The sequence below is a fragment of the Bombina bombina genome, chromosome 6 (assembly GCF_027579735.1).
Source record: "Bombina bombina isolate aBomBom1 chromosome 6, aBomBom1.pri, whole genome shotgun sequence".
Classification (NCBI taxonomy): Eukaryota; Metazoa; Chordata; class Amphibia; order Anura; family Bombinatoridae; genus Bombina; species Bombina bombina.
In genome coordinates, this window is record NC_069504.1 from 959,198,806 (window position 1) to 959,218,679 (window position 19,874).

Below are 19,874 nucleotides of genomic sequence, written 5' to 3' on the forward strand. Positions count from 1 at the left end.
TGTATATATGATATTTTTTATTTAGTATAGGAATGATGTTCATATTATCCATTGCAATATATTTTTTTGTTTAAGTGTGCATATAATTATGACACACCAGCACCATGGTTCTAAATATAGATAAATAGATGATTGATAGATGATAGATAGATAGATAGCTAGATACATATATAGATATACATTCTATATAATCCTACAAATAATATTACAGTGGGATGTGGTGAGGACTATTTCCTACTAGAGATGACACTTAAACAGTGTAACAGTGCATTATTCATTCCTATGATATTTTATTATGTTCATTAAATACTTAAAGTGGGTGTCGGAGCTTTTTCAATATACAGGTGTATTAAAAAATCCTATAAAATAATTTAAAAATTAAGCATAGTCTATCAGTTTAATTTGACAAATAGATAAAAATGATTTAAAACAAATCTATACATTGCATTCTAAATATGACATTATTTAATCAGGTTCTATATGTTACATTTTATATAAGCTTACACTAATATGGACTCATTTACAGCTTTCTGTGTTTATTAAAATTGACTATCTTTTATTTTGTACTTTCTACTTTTATATAAGAAAAAACTATTCAAAAATCTAAAAAATGATGTTCTATTTATGACATGTTTGCTTGTTAGTCTTCTGTAAAAATGAAGTTAACATTATTTGCCAGGAGAGGGCGAGCCTGTCATCCAATCAGTTTTTTAGCTGCACAAATAGATCTGTTCATGACATTACCATCTAGTCTCCTCCTCCTAACTCACAAAATAACCCTCCCATTTTTTCACTGACACACAAAGGAGAGCTGCTGTTTTGCTGCAATTCTATGGATGTATTTAATACAAGGAAAAGGGGATTACAACCTAAATTGCATACTCATGGGATTATAAAAGGATCTATATTTTCTAACATCTCAAGATATGGACATGAGAAGCTCCTTAAATGCTTGTAAATGGCAAGTAATATTATTCTTTCTTTGTAGCTGGGGCTGGGTCTCTGGGCAGCTTCGCTATTCTATTGTCGAGGAGTCAGAACCAGGCACATTAATAGGGAATGTAGCTTATGATCTGGGAATAAACCTGGCAGATATTAATAATAGACAGTTGAGTTTGGGATCTGAAGGAAGCAGCAGATTATTTTCTGTGGCAAATGGAGCTTTGACTGTGAAAGGGAGGATTGATAGAGAAAGTCTGTGTGGATCCAGATCAAGCTGTTTACTGTATTTAGAAATAATAGCTGAGAATCCATTGGAACTGTTCAGTGTAGAAATTGATATTTTGGATGCAAATGATAACTCTCCCACATTTCTAAAGCTTAATCAAGTTATAACAATTTTAGAATTATTTGCTAATCCTGGAAAAACATTCCATTTAGAAACAGCAAAGGATCAAGATGTAGGAACTAATAGTGTTACACAGTACAGATTAAATCCAAACCCTTATTTTTCTTTGTCTGTAAAGAATCGTAATGATGGAACACTAATTCCTGAATTAGTGCTAGAAAAAATTCTAGACAGGGAAGAAAAAAAAGAACACAAACTTATTCTCACTGCTTTTGATGGAGGAGAAAACCCACGGACAGGTTCTTGTGAGGTTACTGTTATAGTTCAAGACTTCAATGATAATGCACCAGTGTTTAATCAATCAACATACAAGATCAGCTTATTTGAGAACCTCCCACTAAACACAGTTATAATAAAATTAAATGCTACAGATATGGATGAAGGTTCCAATGGGGAAGTTCAATATTCCTTTGTTGAACACAATATGGATACAGCAACAGAAATATTTGATTTAAACCCACAAACAGGAGAAATATTTGTTAAGGGGAATATAGATTTTGAAAAATCCCAATTCTATGAATTAAATATCAAAGCAACTGATAAAGGAGTACCTGAATTAGAGGGACGCTGCCTTATTCAGATTGAGGTGCAAGATGCAAATGATAATACTCCAGAGATTCTTTTTACCTCCAAGACAAATGAAGTACCAGAAAATGCACCACTGGGAACTGTTGTTGGCTTTATCAGTGTCAGAGATAAAGATTCAGGAAGAAATGGAGAGGTAAAACTAGATATATCACCAAATCTACCTTTTAAATGTCAATCCTTTAAGAACCGATATTCATTAGTCACTAGTGGATATCTGGACAGAGAAAAGATATCTCAATATACTATTAAGCTTACTGCATCTGATTTAGGTTCTCCAACTTTATTCAATCAAACTGTAATTATTCTAAATATTTCTGATGTTAATGATAATCATCCAACATTTATGCAACCAGTTTATAATTCTTTCATCAAAGAAAACAATGAACCTGGCAGTTTGTTGTGCACTGTATCTGCTACTGATCTAGATGAGGGAGCTAACTCAGATGTGTTTTACTCTATAGTTGAAAGCCAAATAGATGGTTCTGCCATCTCTTCTTTTGTGTATATAAACTCTCAAAATGGTAATATTTATGCTCAACGTTCTTTTGACTATGAGCAGATTCAGGTTTTACAAATCACAGCAAGAGCTGAAGATGCAGGATTCCCCAAGTTGTTGTCTAATGTTTCAGTCTTCATATTCATCATGGATGCAAATGATAACGCTCCCTCTATACTATATCCACAATTCTCAAGGGAGCTTATTGTACAGGAAAAAATTCCAAGATCAGCATCTGTTGATTATCTGGTCACAAAAGTGTCTGCAGTGGATCAGGATTCAGGCCACAATGCCTGGCTTGTCTATAGTCTTCTTGAATCAACCAGTGACAGTTTATTTCAGATCTCAGAATACAACGGAGAAATCAGAATAATACGTAATATCCATGATGCAGATAATAATGGGCAACAGGTTGTTGTTTTAGTTAGTGACCATGGGGAGCCGTCCTTGTCAACTACAGTTACCATATATGTAAATATCATAGACAACATTGTAAATCAAAGTCCTAAATCTCAGGATTTCCTTACAAATTCTCAACCTACACCAGATATAACTTTATATCTAATTATTTCACTGGTTGCAATTAGTTTGGTCTCAATTGTAACCTTTGTCATATTGCTTGTTAGATGCTTGAAAAGGGGAAATTATGACAGCAGTTGTGGGTCTTGTTTTTCTAACAAATCTCAACACAAGCAGTATGCAGGAGAGTATCAGCCCACACTTTTCCTGAACACAGATGGAACCTTAAAATACATGGAAGTGAGGATGGCACCTACAGAACCTCAAGGACAATGCTACCAGGCTTGTTTTCCTACAGCGTCAGAAAACAATGAATTCACCTTCATGAAACCACAAAATTTTCCACAATTAAAAGAAATGGTCAATGAAACAGGGTCAAATTCTGATTCAAATTATTCTCCTAAACTACATCAGGTGAGATAAAAATGTAATGTTTTTTCCCCATTTTTTAGGTAAATAACCTGCAGAATACATTCAACCTGATAAACTATAAATGTTACTTTTCATACTTTTTTTTTATTGGTTTGCGTGCTAAAGAACTAACAGTATTTCCAGCTTTCTCATGTATGATACATATTATTTGATTAATTGTATGTATATGACTATACAATGATGAATAATGATTTTATAGAAAATATTTAGGTGATAAAAATAGGTCTTACTAAAATAATTACTGTTAATAAAAAGTATAAGTTTCTTGCATCAAACTGCAAATATTTTCATTAAAATCATTTAGGGCTAGATTACATACAGATCACAAATATGCGCTTCCGCAAGTGACATATTTGCTCTCCATTTTGTTGTTTCCATTCGCACTTATTGGAGCAAGATTAGTGATGACAAGTAGGATTTTCGCGACAACCCCAATTTAAGGGTTCTCAGGGAAATGTGTTTGCAGGATTGCATTTCTGCATAAATATCAGTGGACCCTTGTTTTCATGCTGAGACTCAGCTTGCGCAACCCAGAAGGCAGATACACATTAATATATGTATATGAATATTATATATATATTTATGTGTTTATGTGTGTATATATATATATATGTATGAATATACATATATATATATATACACATATAAATTCATAAATATATGAATATATTCATATACATGGGGAAATGCTTGTGCCATGCTACCCCATTGCTCACTGGTGGCCAATCGACTGCTAGCAGGGGCTGTCAGTCATCCAGATAGTATAGGATCAGAATGATTTCAATCCTCCAATTTACGACTGCTGCTTCTTAATTTTAATTTCAGGTGCCCCTGAAACAATAGGCCCCCGAATTATCATTTGATGCTTGATAAATGGAACCTAAAGACTGTGCAGCAAGAAATTTCAAAAATAGTATGAAGTCATTAAAGTATCACCTGTGACTATACAGTAAGCATTCTTCTTTATTTAGAAGGAGTAAATAGTTACATACTTACATTTACTGATAAAAATAGGTGTGTGAAGACCATTATTATATGTTGTTACTATTCAGAGAGTCTTTGAGAAAGCTGAAGCAAATAAGGGATGAATGAAGGAAAATGTAAAGAGATATAACAGACACATATACTGTATATGATGTCTCACAGACCTATATTAATAAGATTTGCAAATATAAACATTGTGCAGGTTTAAATTGTGTATTGGATAAACTAAGAAAAAAACTTTATTGATAATAATCCAAAATGGGCTTGCAAGGATTTAGTGCTGAATTTGTATAATGTGGTTGTTTGTTAGGTGAACTTTCTGTGATAAAAAAACCCAAAACATACTGATAGAAAAAAGTTTCAATGGGGGGAAATAATTATTTTAAAATGTATATGTAGATGTGGTAGAATACTTTTAAAAGGTATCACAAGTCTGTATATTTATATAGTGTATTTTTGCAAACATTTTACACTAAAACCACAAAAATAATGTAATTTCTCGCCTAAGCTATAATGACAGTTCAAGTATATATATATTTTAATGGCAAACAACTATTTCTAATGTCATTAGCTTTAATATATTAAATCTAGGTTTCATGAATGTGAACCAAATTGAAAAATCCTAATGTTCCTTGGTCATACTGATTTTGTATTTTAAAGTTAACACTAATGGCCAGAAGAGGGCGAACATGTCATCCAATCAGTTCTTTTGGTAAAGTCATGGATCTGTTCCTGTAATCTCCATGCTACGTCTCTTGAGTCAGAAAATGCCCTTGCTCTTCTTTTTTATTTATCTTTATAACTATAACTAGTTGTCAATGTGTAAAAAAAAACTTTTATGGAGAAACCTGATTACAGATTATTTTTATTAGTTTTCAAATAAAGCTGAATGGATTTTTTTTTTTTTTTTTTTTTTAAGCCAGGCACAGTTGAACTCTCATTAGTAAGGGAATAATGAAAGGAGGAAGTCTTTGTAGATTGAGGATATCTTGTTTATTAAATGTAAAGGCTATTACTGAAATTCATATGGTATCATTTAATACGTGTATTGAAATATTGGATAGAATGTACCAACCTTTCAAATCACACAGAACTAGTAACAATTTTCTGTTGTTTTATCCCCTTTAGAAATTGTTCAGGATCTAGATATGAAAACCAATAGAATATGTAAGCATGCATTGGCTAATGCACATTCTATATTTGTCATTGTATGTAAAATTCCAAAGATGTAACACTTGTACCAGATTATATTAGAAAAACAAAATCCAGGACATGGAGGAATGAAAATAGCATAAGCTTATATTTACTATCTTTAATGTGGTGAACAATGCTGCATTTAATCCAGTCCTAGTAAAAAATAAGATACAGTCATTCTGATGTGTGTTAAAGGAACATTAAACCCAAAAAATTTCTTTCATTATTCAGACAGAGAATACAATTTTAAACAACATTCCAATTTACTTCTTTTATCTAATTTGCTATTTTCTTTAGATATCCATTGTTGAAGAAATAGCAATGCATATGGGTAAGCCAATCACACAAGGCATCTATGCGCAGCTACTAATCAGTAGCTACTGAGCCTATCTAGATATGCTTTTCAGGAAAGAATATCAAGAGAATTAAGCAAATTAGATAATAGAAGTAAATTAGAAAGTTGTTTAAAATTGTATTCTCTATCTGAATTATGAAAGAATTTGTTTGGGTTTAATGTCCATTTAAAGATTTGAATGACATTGATAGTTATGTTGATGGCCTAACCTTAGATTCTTTAAAAGGTTTTTCGGACCTAAATACATGCTGGCTGCTGGGTAATCATTTTAGGGTGCCTGAACATGAGATATGCAGCCTTATGTATGTGAATAACATTATAAATACTGTTTAAATTACATTAGAATATGTGATAATGCGGCATTATCATTCTCCTTGTAGCAGAAAAAGATTCTGGTGAAAATGGAAAAGTATACGTTGATATATCACGGTACCAACCAGTATACATTAAAGGGAGATGAAACTACAGCATTTTCTTTTATGATTCAGATACAGAATTTAATTTTAAACATCTTCTGAATTTGCTTCTATTATCACATTTTCTTCATTCTCATGGTATCTTTTGTTAGAAAGCAGGGATGTAAGCTCAGGAAGGTGCATGGCAGCACTATTCACTGCCATGCACTGTTCTAAACACCTACCTAGGTATGTCTTCAATAAAGAATGCCATGGGAACAAAGCAAATTTAATAAAAGAAGTAAGTTGAATCACAAAAGACTTTTGGATTGTTCTGGACAGAGAAAACGTTGTTTATAATACAGTTACTTAAGCTTTGAGACACCTGCATTATCAGCATATAGAGCATATAATAACTACTATTATCTTACATATAAATTATTCTCCTCCATTACTTCATAATTATCTCAGTGTTAGGGCTATATTTATCATAGTGCAAGCGGACATGATATGCTGTCGGCATTTATTGCACCAGCAGTTTTTGTGAACTGCTTGTGCAATGCCACCCCGTGCAGATTTGCGGCCAATCGGTCGCTAGCAGGGGGTGTCAATCAACCCGATCGTATTCGATCGGGTTGATTTCTGTCGTCCGCAGCCACAGAACAGGTGGACAAGTTATGGAGCAGCGGTCTTTAGACTGCTGCTACATAACTTCTGTTTCCGGCGAGCCTGAAGGCCCGCACGGAAACAGGGGCATACGGAGCTTGATAAATTGGCCTCTTAATCTTAGTTGGAGACTGTATGCCTAAATTTAAAAAACAAATAGAAATATTTACGGCCAGATTACAAGTGGAGTGCTAAATATCACTTTCACAAAAGCGATATTTACGCTCCACTGTGTAATACCAGAGACGGCATCAGAACCAAAGCGCAGTGATGGCAGCAAATATAAATAGATATGTATATGCTTATATATATATATATTTATGTGCTAAGGTGTCTATATACACATATTAACACTTAAATACATATGTATATAATCATATACATATATATTTACTGGGAACTAACACCCCACTCCCGCCAAGTTTATCTCCAAAATACTGCCCAGTGCAGTTATTTTATAAAAAAAATAAAGCTGCTGCTATCTTTATTTTTATTTTTTGATAAAATATAATACACTGCATTTTGAGGACATTTGGGGCTCTCAGAAGCAATAACCAGCCATTTGTAGTGGCTGTTTAATTATCACGCACCCGCAAACGGGCAAATTTAGCGCTCCACTTGTAATCTAGCCCTTAGTGATTTTACGGAAAAAAAGTCATATAAATAACCATGATTTTTTAAGGAAACATATTCTATTTGTCATCAAAATACTTATAAATGTTTATTTGAGCTAACTATGGTTTTATTTTTTTTCTATTGGTGTTACTGTGAAAAAACAAAAAGCCTTTTTTGCTTAAAGGGACATAATACTCATATGCTAAATCACTTGAAACTGATGCAGTATAACTGTAAAAAGCTGACAGGAAAATATCACCTGAGCATCTCTATGTAAAAAAAGAAGATATTTTACCTCACAATCTCCTCAGCTCAGCAGAGTAAGTTCTGTGTAAAAAGTTATACTCAGCTTCTCCCAGCTGCAGGTAAAAATAAAAAAAAATGAAGAAATGAACAGCAGCCAATCAGCATCAGCAGTGCTGAGGTCATGAACTCTTACTGTGATCTCATGAGATTTCATAGTAAACTTCCTTTACCTGATTGGTGAAATAATATGAGAGTTCACGATGCTCATTCCCTAAGATGTCCCGGGACAGACATACTAATATGCTGCTTAGAAATCCTTTACAATGGGAGGTGGCTACTGAGGAACTTTTAAGGTAAAATATCTTTCTTTTTTACATAGAGATGTTCAGGAGATATTTTCTAGTCAGCTTTTTACAGCTATGTTGCATCACTTTCAAGTGTTTAAACATTTGGGTATTATGGCCCTTTAAGGTCTGTAAGGAAATGTTAAACATACTTGGAGGATATGCACTGATTCGAGGATATGCACACATGTTCCTCCTGATTGGCTTAGCTTACAGGCTGTATCTTTATGAGCAACAGTTATGCACTGTCCTGGGATATGTTACTTTCTTTAGCTGTTTAACTACTATTGGAACAAAACAGAGCATTTTAATTTAACCCTTGAATATCCCTATTATTGCTCAAAGAACTATACATTTAGAAATTATTATTAGTAGTAGTAGTATTAGCATTTATTTGTAATCCTATTTCAATATAAAATTGTGCTAATGTGTATTATATTTCCTACCCATGTTATGAAAGTTGGTAACTTGAATAAAAAAAGACTGTACTTTCTTTAATTATAGTATTGTCTTCTTTTAACAACTTTGTTATAAAAGACAACTGTTGAAAATTTTCAGATAGTATTAACATTCAGAAGTTTGATTACGAAGGCAAGGTGCATGCAAATGCAAAATTACAAATTTTAAATTTTTTAAAATATTTAATCACAATGCAAAGAATAATGGGGATAATCACAATTGACCCCTTTTTTCTGTTGATAAGTATAAGATATGTGTTTCTAAAGGTCTGTGATCAACCCTTTGTTTATCTCTACTACCAATAAAGCAAGACATTACTTCTATAACATGCTCTTAAAAAACCCATAGATGATGTATTGGCAATTTACTTACTGAACCATAATATTCAATTGTACTATTCTCCTTATATTTTAATTAAATTATCACCTTCTGGATAACCAAATGTAGCTCGATATTTCAGGTGCATTGTTCAAACAGGGCCCTTGATGCCCCTGTTTCCATGCGAGCCTAAAGGCTCGCCAGGAAACAGCATTTATGAAGGCTGGTCCGCCTGCTCTGAGCGGCGAACAGCAATCAACCCGATCCTATACAATCGGGTTGTTTGACACCCCCTGCCGCGAATCTGCAGGGGGCGGCATTGCACAAGCAGTTCACTAGAACTGCTTGTGAAATGTTAAACGCTGTTGGCATTCAGCAATGTCTGTAGGACATAATACGCTACAGCGTATCATGTTGGACAGACATTGATAATTCAGGCCCTTTGTATAATTTCAATGGATTTTTTTCCCTGAGTAAAAAAAACTAAACCTGAGATGGTAGAAAACTAAAAGTAGAGAAAAATATAGCTTAGGTGTTCAAACATTAATTAAAATGTTTTACTGCATATTTTTTTATAATATTCTAGGTCATCAGAAAGACTGAATACCACTCTCTGACTTTAGAAACAAAGGTCAAGTATTAAACTGCGTGCGGACAAGGTTTGAGACTTGAGAACTTGTCAGCATGGCTTTTTGGCATACGAGTAGAGGACCATATTTGTATGCTGCCAGTATGTACCATTAAACATTCAAGTCAGAGTGTAATGCCACCCCCATCCCTCATGCAAAATTGCACGAGAGAGAAGGGCCTTTCAATCATCCCGAGCGAACGAGTTCTGGGGCATTTCCAAATCAGGGGTGACGGAGAGTATAAGAAGAGTGGCAGTGAACGATGCTTCTTATATAGCGGGAAGCAGGCTTGCATGTGCCAACCTTCCCAGCAAGGGCTTTGAAGCAGCTTACGCTGCTTAGTACATTGAGCCCAAAGTAAGAGGCTGTGTTATCTCATAGAATTATGAATGTAATATATAAAGATATATACATTCCCAATGAATGTGTATTGTGAAATGAAATCTAAATATCAAATTGTTTTTTTAAATTATTTTACACTATAAATTCTATACACGTTTGTGTAAAATAGTTTTATATTTATATAGACAAATAGTAAGCATGACTGATAGATTGTGTAGAGTTTTAGAATAATTTATCTGACTTGTAAGAGGAAAACAGTTGTTTATTTATTTATTTTGTAGCTGCAGATTACACCGATTAATCCATAATACACATGCATGTTGTTAGCACCATTTACCAAGAGATAGCAGAGATAGCAACCAATATTTTTGAGCTACAATAGCAGATCTGCTTATGTCATCCAATCATATTTCTCCCTGTAGTCACAAATGAGTTTCTTACAACAAGCAAATATCCTTTCAATACAAAAACCTTTTACACATTAAATAACACTGTATGCATGCGTGTGAGAAGATAGATGGATAGATATTTATAAATACATGCATACATAGACATATTTATAAATACATGCATACATAGACATATTTATAAATACATGCATACATAGACATATTTATAAATACATGCATACATAGACATATTTATAAATACATGCATACATAGACATATTTATAAATACATGCATACATAGACATATTTATAAATACATGCATACATAGACATATTTATAAATACATGCATACATAGACATATTTATAAATACATGCATACATAGACATATTTATAAATACATGCATACATAGACATATTTATAAATACATGCATACATAGACATATTTATAAATACATGCATACATAGACATATTTATAAATACATGCATACATAGACATATTTATAAATACATGCATACATAGACATATTTATAAATACATGCATACATAGACATATTTATAAATACATGCATACATAGACATATTTATAAATACATGCATACATAGACATATTTATAAATATGTTTTAATGATCCAGATTAAAGAGTTGAAAATCACCGACTTTATTGGAACAATAAAATAATGGAATTTACTACCTGTTCTTTTCAGCAAAAACATTTATGACACTGCTTAAAATGTCGTCTCTCACCAGCACCCTTGAAATTTAGCTTTGATCTTATTTTTTTACAACTCTAAATGTTATTGTTTTGAATCAAACCTGATTTTAAGGAGCAGTACCCTTAACATCTGTATCAGTTGTTGCAATGTTTGTTGTGATTTTATAGTATATATATTTGTAATTATCTCCACATTTATGTGTATATATACTAAAATATGTCAGTTGTAGAAGATTAAATATTTTTGCAGCGGTGTTCAGTTTCATTTTCAAGTGATGGTTATGAAAGCAAATTATATAATCATTTTTTATTCTTAAAATATATTTAAAATAACTAAAGTAGAAATAAATCTTTATGTGTGTCTATATATGTATGTGTGTCTATTATACAGAGAGAGAGAGAGAGAGAGAGAGAGAGAGAGTGAGTGTAGAGAAATTAAAAATATATACTATGATTAAATGATAATGATATTATTATGATCAATATGTATATATTTGTTGAAAGATTAGTGTATATATATATATATATATATATATATATATATATAAAAATAAACAAAGCTATAGATTATAGTCTTGTAGCAGAAAGTCATTTAAAGAATAAAAATGTGTTTAGATTTTATTTTAAAACTGGAATAATATTATTGGCCAGGAGAGGGCAGAAAAATCAACCAGTCACCTGTTTAGCTACAACAGTAGATCTGCTTGTCATCCACTCTCCTCCCCTGTTTCAGTGAATCACCCTCCCATTTATCCAGCAACAGAGAAAGCAGAGCTGCTGTTTGGAAAAAGATTCTGTGGATGGTTTATAATTTTCAGGCATGGATTTATTCTTATTTATGGATTTAATCCAAACTACAGACTTATTTTTTCTTGGGGATTACAAAATAATTTTTAATACATGGTGTTTTTGTTGAAGGATTTACGTTATGGACAACCAAAACTGCTCAAAGCCTTGGAAATGGCAAGTAATCTTTTGTCTATTCCTTTATAGCTGGGGCTGGGTCTCTGGGCAGCTTCGTTATTCTATTGTTGAAGAGTCAGAACCAGGGACATTAATAGGCAATGTAGCTAAGGAACTTAAAATGAATGCTGCAGAGATTTCCAAACGCAGAATAAAGTTGGGTTCAGAGGAAGTCAGGAAATATTTTGCTTTGAATCATGAAAATGGAGATTTGATTGTTAATGAAAAAATTGATAGAGAAAGCTTGTGTGGATCTATTTCAGCCTGTTTATTATCTCTAGAGATAGTAATGGAACAACCACTGGAGCTTTTTAGTTTGGAAATTGAAATTATTGATATAAATGACAATTCACCAAGATTCTCAAAAGGTAATCACATAATCAGGATATCAGAAGCATTAGCAAATCCAGGTACACATTTCCCTTTAGAGAGTGCACAAGATCTGGATATTGGGTCTAATGGTGTTTCTCAATACAAACTGGAAGCAAATTCATATTTTACATTATCAGTAAAGACTCGAAAAGATGGAACACTGATTCCTGAGTTATTTATCGAAAAGGCTTTAGATCGAGAAGAAAAAAGAGATCATAGACTTATAATCACTGCTCTTGATGGAGGTAAGCCTGTTAGATCAGGGACATCACAAATTACGGTAATTGTTTTAGATAGTAATGACAATGCTCCTGTTTTTGATCATTTAACATACAAAGTCAGCTTGATGGAAAACACACCACCAACGACAGTTGTTTTGAGACTTAATGCTACAGATGTAGATGAAGGGCTTAATGGGGAAGTTGAATATTTTTTTGACTATCATACACTGGATTCTATAAAACAATTATTTTCCATAAACCAACAAACAGGAGAAATTTCTGTTAAAGGCATTATAGATTATGAGGAAACCCAATTTTATGAAACATCTATTATAGCAAAAGACAAGGGTGCTCCAGAAATGCAGTCTCGTTGTATATTATTGATAGACATAGAAGATATTAACGATAATGCTCCAGAAATTACACTAACCTCCATGCTAAGTGCAATACCAGAAAATGCTGCAATGGGAACAGCAATTGGATTCCTTAGTTTAAAAGATAAAGATGCTGGAAGAAATGGTGAAGTACATCTGGAATTATCACCTAATATTCCATTTAAAGTAAAGGCTTTTAATAATCGTTATTCAATAGTGACAGATGGCCTTCTTGACAGAGAAAAAAATTCTCAATTTACCTTAAATTTGGTTGCCACAGATTTGGGGTCTCCACCTTTGAGCACACAAACCTCCATTATTTTAAATATTTCTGACATCAATGACAATGCTCCAACTTTTAATCAACCATTTTTTAATACATTTATAAAAGAGAATAATGATCCTGGAACATTGCTATGTACAGTTTCTGCTTTCGATCCAGATGATGGATTAAACTCACAGTTGTTTTTCTCTATAATAGAAAATCAAATTGAAGGTTCTCCAGTTTCATCATTAGTATACATCAATTCCAACACTGGAAATATTTATAGCCAGCGTTCCTTTGACTATGAACAGGTCCAAGTTTTACAGATTACAGTAAAGGTTGAGGATTCTGGATCTCCAAAATTGTCATCCAGTGTAACTGTCTTTATTTTTATATTAGATGAAAATGATAATGCTCCATCAATATTGTATCCAGAATATACAAAAGAGTTCACTCCATCACAGAAGATTTCTAAGGTTGCATCTGCTGGGACATTGGTCACAAAAGTGTCTGCAGTGGATCCTGACTCAGGTCAAAATGCCTGGTTGATTTATAATATAGAAGAAGCTACTGATTTATCTTTGTTTCAAATATCTTCACATTCAGGAGAAATTAGAACTTTAAGAGGTTTTCTAGAGAATGATAGTTTTGAACAAAGGCTGTCAATTACAGTTAAAGACCATGGAGAACCATCTTTAACAACAACAATAATTATAATGGTAACTCTCGAGGACAACAATATTCAAGAGGGCCCCAAATCTCCTACCTTTCTCATAAACTCCCAAAATAAACCAGACGTGACTTTGTATCTAATAATTTCTTTGGTAGCAATTAGTTTAGTTTCTCTTGTTACATTCATCATTTTACTTGCAAGATGTTTAAGGGACAAAAGTGACAACAGTTTTACAGGTTGTCTAGGGAAAACCCAACCTATATACTACACAGAACAGTATAAACCAACACTTCACTTGAATACTGATGGTACCCTGAAGTTCATGGAGGTTAGAATGGAGCCCACGGATGTGCAAGGGCAGTGTTACAAAACCTGTTTTTCTCCATCTGAAAATAATGATTTTACATATGTGAGGCCTCTTAACTTTCCTCAGTTGAAAGCCATGGTCAATGAGACAGATGTTTTCTTGTCTGGTGGTGGAAATCAGTTGAATGAAACTAACCAGGTAAAGTAGCAGTATGAATAATCTAAAAACTGATTTTGGTTTTTTAGAATTAAATAATTAAGAGACATATTGCTATATGTAAGAACTTTGATGCAGTTTTTCTATGTCAGCTGTTTATGTAAATGTTTCAAATGAATTAAGCAAGTCTATAAAATAATACCCAGCTGTGTGTGTGTGTGTGGTGGTGGGGGGGGGGTATTTTTGTATCAATTGCTTTATGTCCATTGCTAAATAGATAGCTTAACTCATTCACTTGGCTAATGCAGCATCATTTGGTAATTTGCACTTGGATTATTTCAAGATATTATTTTACCGGAAGTATATTCATTCTATATTAGCAGTCAAGCTGTAGCTGAAACAGAGACATAAAGCTGGTTGAGATTTGATGACATCACATATAGTTTTGGAAACAATTAATAGCCATAAATTTTCTTGAGATAATGTAGATGATTAAATTAATCTATTACTTAGCCAAAACTCACTCAATCATTTAAGGGACATTACAAACTAAACAAATTCTAGATAGAGTGATGCATTAAAAAAAAAGATTAGTCTGAGAATAAAATTAAGTTTCATTAGCTGTTTAAATATTGATAAAATAAGTGAAACGTTTTAGATTCTATAAAACAATGGGAGCTGCCATGTTTTAACTTAGGTTACCTTCTCTGCTGTGGCCAGTTAGGGACAGTTAAAAATAGGTCACGAGAGTGTGCAGCCAATGGCTGTGTGGAATATAACAGTGTTCTGCACTTCCATTTCTAACATGAACTGAAAAGCTCACAATTTCAGAATGAAATAACATGAAATGGATCAAAATAAATAATGCAAGTATATTGAAGAGTTTATATATATATATATATATATATATATATATATATATATATATATATATATATATATATATATATATATATTTTATCATTTTATATTATCATCTCAAAATATTTAATGTCCTTTTAAGTAAAATGTGCCTCTCTGAAGGGCTGCGTTAGGATCCAAAAAGGGAGCGTAGAGCATAATTTACCGCCACTTCAACCCTCAATACCAGCGTTGCTTACGGTAGCGGCTAGCTGGAAAAACGTGCTCGTGCACGATTCCCCCATAGGAAACAATGGGGCAGTTTGGGCAGAAAAAAAAACAAACACCTGCAAAAAAGCAGCGTTAAGCTCCCAACGCAGCCCCATTGTTTCCTGTGGAGAAACAGTTTCTAAGTCTGCACCTAACACCCTAACATGTAACCCGAGTCTAAACACCCCTAACCTTACACTTATTAACCCCTAATCCGCCGCCCCCGACATCGCTGACACCTGCATATTATTATTAACCCCTAATCTGCAGCTCCGTACTCCGCCGCAACCTACATTATAGCTATGAACCCCTAATCTGCTGCCCCTAACATCGCCGACACCTACAAAATATTTATTAACCTCTAATCTGCCCCCCCAACGTTGCCGCTACCTACAGTTATTAACCCCTAATCTGCCGACCGGACCTCGCCGCCACTATAATAAATGTATTAACCCCTAAACCGCCACACTCCCACCTCACAAACCCTATAATAAACAGTATTAACCCCTAATCTGCCCTCCCTAACATCGCTGCCACCTAACTTCAAGTATTAACCCCTAATCTGCCGACCGGACCTCACCGCTACTATAATAAATGTATTAACCCCTAAAGCTAAGTCTAACCCTAACACCCCCCTAACTTAAATATAATTTTAATCTAACGAAATAAATTAAATATTATTAACTAAAGTATTCCTATTTAAAACTAAATACTTACCTGTAAAATAAACCCTAATATAGCTACAATATAACAAATAATTATATTGTAGCTATTTTAGGATTTATATTTATTTTACAGGCAACTTTGTATTTATTTTAACTAGGTACAATAGCTATTAAATAGTTTTTTACTATTTAATAGCTACCTAGTTAAAATAATTACCAAATTACCTGTAAAATAAATCCTAACCTAAGTTACAATTAAACCTAACACTACAATATAAATAAATAAATTAAATAAATTAACTACAAGTACCTACAATTACCTACAATTAAATAAACTAAACTAAATTACAAAAAAACAAACACTAAATTACAAAAAATAAAAAAAGATTACAAGAATTTTAAGCTAATTACACCTACTCTAATCCCCCTAATAAAATAACAAAGCCCCCCAAAATAAAAAAAATTCCCTACCCTAATCTAAATTAAAAAAGTTAACAGCTCTATTACCTTACCAGCCCTTAAAAGGGCCTTTTGCGGGGCATGCCCCAAAGAAATCAGCTCTTTTGCCTGTAAAAAAAATCACAATACCACCCCCCAACATTACAACCCACCACCCACATACCCCTATCCTAACCCAAACCCCCCTTAAGTAAACCTAACACTACCCCCCTGAAGATCTCCCTACCTTGAGTCGTGTTCACCCATCCGGGCACCGATGGACCAAAAGAGGACATCCGGAGCAGCAGAAGTCTTCATCCTATCCGGGCAGAAGAGGACATCCGGACCGGCAGACATAGACATCTTCATCCAAGCGGCATCTTCTATCTTCATCCATCCGGAGCGGAGCGGAGCCATCTTCTTCCAGCCGACGCCTAATCACTGAATGAAGGTTCCTTTAAATGACGTCATCAAAGATGGCGTCCCTCGAATTCCGATTGGCTGATAGGATTCTATAAGCCAATCGGAATTAAGGTAGGAAAAATCTGATTGGCTGATTGAATCAGCCAATCAGATTCAAGTTCAATCCGATTGGCTGATCCAATCAGCCAATCAGATTGAGGTCTCATTCTATTGGCTGATCGAAACAGCGTTTAGGAGCCCTTATCGCTGCTTTCGGCGGCTAATGCCAAACTCTAAATCTAGGCGTTTGAGTTAAAGGGACATGAAACCCACATTTTTAATTTCATGATTTAGAAAGAACATGCAATTTTAAACAACTTTCCAATTTAGTTATTTTATCTAATTTTATTTTATTCTTTTAAAGCATTTCTAAATATGCTCAGTAAGTAGCTGCACATAGATGCCTTGTGTGATTGGCTCACCCATGTGCATTGCTATTTTTAAAACAAAGGCTATCTAAAGAATGAAGCAAATTAGATATTAGTAGTAAATTGGAATGTTGTTTAAAATTGTATTCTATATCTGAATCATGAAAGAAAAAAATTGGGTTTCAAGTCCCTTTAAGCAAAGGGACAAGATTATTTACAGTTTGATGCATTTTGCAGCCCCCACTTCGGAAAACTAGAGTATTTACATGATAATTACAAATATTACCTCTTATGAGTTGGCAGGGGAAGGGGTACCCCCACAAAAAAAGCCCTGTATATATATATATTATAGAATGTTTGTTCGTAGAATTTTTGTCTGCTAAAATAAAAAATGACTTGTTCTGAATTTATATACTGGAAAAAACAACAACAGCATTTAACAGATAATATAAGTCTAAAATAGCAAATACCATCAAGTCCACAAATAGCAACTTGCCATCTAAATGCACACAATATATAATGCAACTGAGAGGCAAATGAAAACAGCTGGCTAGTTGGCTTATGATTCCCTGTAATGCCCAATTACCCTCCCAGCTATACACTGCAGATCTGCTGCTGTGCAACCTGTTGTAGTGTGCAGCAGTAGTGCTCAATAATTTACTTATCTAGAGATATCTCAGTATGGGATGTGTTATCACTCAAAAATATTATCTGTAACATATTAATACTCCTCCTCTTTCATTAACATCATTGCTTTCTTGGGAGATTAATTTAATTTGCAATATTTTATTTATGAATCTTATGATGATATACATGTTTCATAAACACCAGTACAGTTTTTTTGCTTATTTTGTATACATTTTGCTAACTCTAACTTATTATCCATCCTCTATAGTACAGGTAATTACAACCCGCAATATGGCGCCCAAATGTTGTAACACTTGAAAGTGATGCAGCGTAGCTGTAAAAAGCTGATTAGAAAATATCACATTAACATCTCTGTAAAAAAGGAACATATTTTACCTCTATATTTCCTCAGTAGCCACATCCCATTGCAAGGGAGCGTGTGTCTGGCATGTGGCTGGCATGTGCAGGCACATTCATATTATTTAAACAAGAAAAAGGCCGCTTCCTTTGGCCTTGTATCTTGCATCTACTCTGGGGTTACGCAACGGCTGCTTTCGGATGATGTCATCATTGTGCGACACCGCATATCCCTGTCGTACGGAAGCTGGAGCGGTTGTGTCCTGACCTTCTTTCACATTCATATTATTTCTCTACTCAGTTTAAGGAAGTTTACTATAAAATCTCACAAGATTTAAGTGAAATTTCATGAGATCACAGTATAACAAAGTGTAAGATAAGCACTGATGATGCTGATTGGCTTTTTATTTTATTTTTTACATGAAGCTGACAGTAGCTGAAGTAAAACCGTTCACAGAGCACTTATTGTTGTGAGATTAAGACATTTTGATGTAATATATATTCCTTTTTTATATAGAGATGTTCAGGTGATATTTTCTTGTCAGTTTTTTCATCTATGCTGCATCACTTGAAGGTAATTTAGCATATAGACATTATGCTACTTTAAAAGAAAAGCAAAACTCCAAAACATACATATGTTGGCAGCATTCACACTATATGCTCCATTTCTAAAGCTGCAAATACAGCTTTGTAGTCATTCAGCTCAGTATGTTTTGTTAAAACAATATATTATAAATAAAGAAAAGTATAACTTTATTACAAACATAAAGTATTGAACTAGCAATATTTACAGCCATAAAAAAACATGCTATATTGGAAGATATCTATATAGGATGCAGTCCTTTTTATATCACATGTGCTTTTTACAAAGAAGATGTTTATAAGCACCAAATGATATAGGCACAGTGATTAAAGGAACATTAAAGGGACCGTCTAGTACTCCAGAATTTTTTTATTTTTTAAAAAGATAGAAAATAATCCCTTTAGTACCCATTTCCCAGTTTTGTATAATAACACAGTTATATTAATATACTTTTTACCTCTGTGATTACCCTTATTTCAGTTCTTTTGACAGACTTGCATTTTAGCCAATCAGTGATGACTCTTAGGTAACTTCACAGGCATGAGCACAATGTTATCTATATGGCACACATGAACTAACGCTCTCTAGTTGTGAAAAACTGTCAAAATGCATTCAGATAAGAGGCAGCCTTCAACGGCTAAGAAATTAAAAAATAAAAATGAGACTACCAAGGTTTAGCTTTCAACTAAGAATACCAAGAGAACAAAGCAACATTTATGATAAAAGTAAATTGAAAAATTGTTTAAAATTACATGCCCTATATGAATCATGAAAGTTTATATTTGACTAGACTGTCGCTTTAAATATTTGTAATATATTAATTAAAAATTCAGTCTAGTCAAAATTAAACTTTCATGATTCAGATAGGGCATGCAATTTTAAACTTTACCTTTA

General features: G+C 33.4%; 2 protein-coding genes across 2 annotated transcripts; both read left to right on the forward strand.

Moving 5' to 3' along the window:
* The first annotated feature begins 590 nt into the window (after window positions 1-590).
* Window positions 591-3,374, forward strand: LOC128664832 (protocadherin gamma-C5-like). The gene has a single exon (XM_053719634.1). The coding sequence runs from the start codon at window positions 927-929 to the stop codon at window positions 3,372-3,374; it is 2,448 nt and encodes an 815-aa protein (XP_053575609.1). The 5' UTR covers window positions 591-926.
* Window positions 3,375-11,824: 8,450 nt separating this feature from the next.
* LOC128663990 (protocadherin gamma-C5-like) lies at window positions 11,825-14,363 on the forward strand. The gene is given in 2 exon segments (XM_053718612.1): window positions 11,825-14,211; window positions 14,214-14,363. Coding segments are annotated over 2 exon segments (2,271 nt in total). The 5' UTR covers window positions 11,825-11,967; the 3' UTR covers window positions 14,241-14,363.
* Window positions 14,364-19,874: the final 5,511 nt, after the last annotated feature.

Coding starts and splice junctions, on each gene's coding strand:
- LOC128664832 (XM_053719634.1), top strand. CDS start 927: ATGGACATGAGAAGCTCCTTAAATGCTTGTAAATGGCAAGTAATATTA.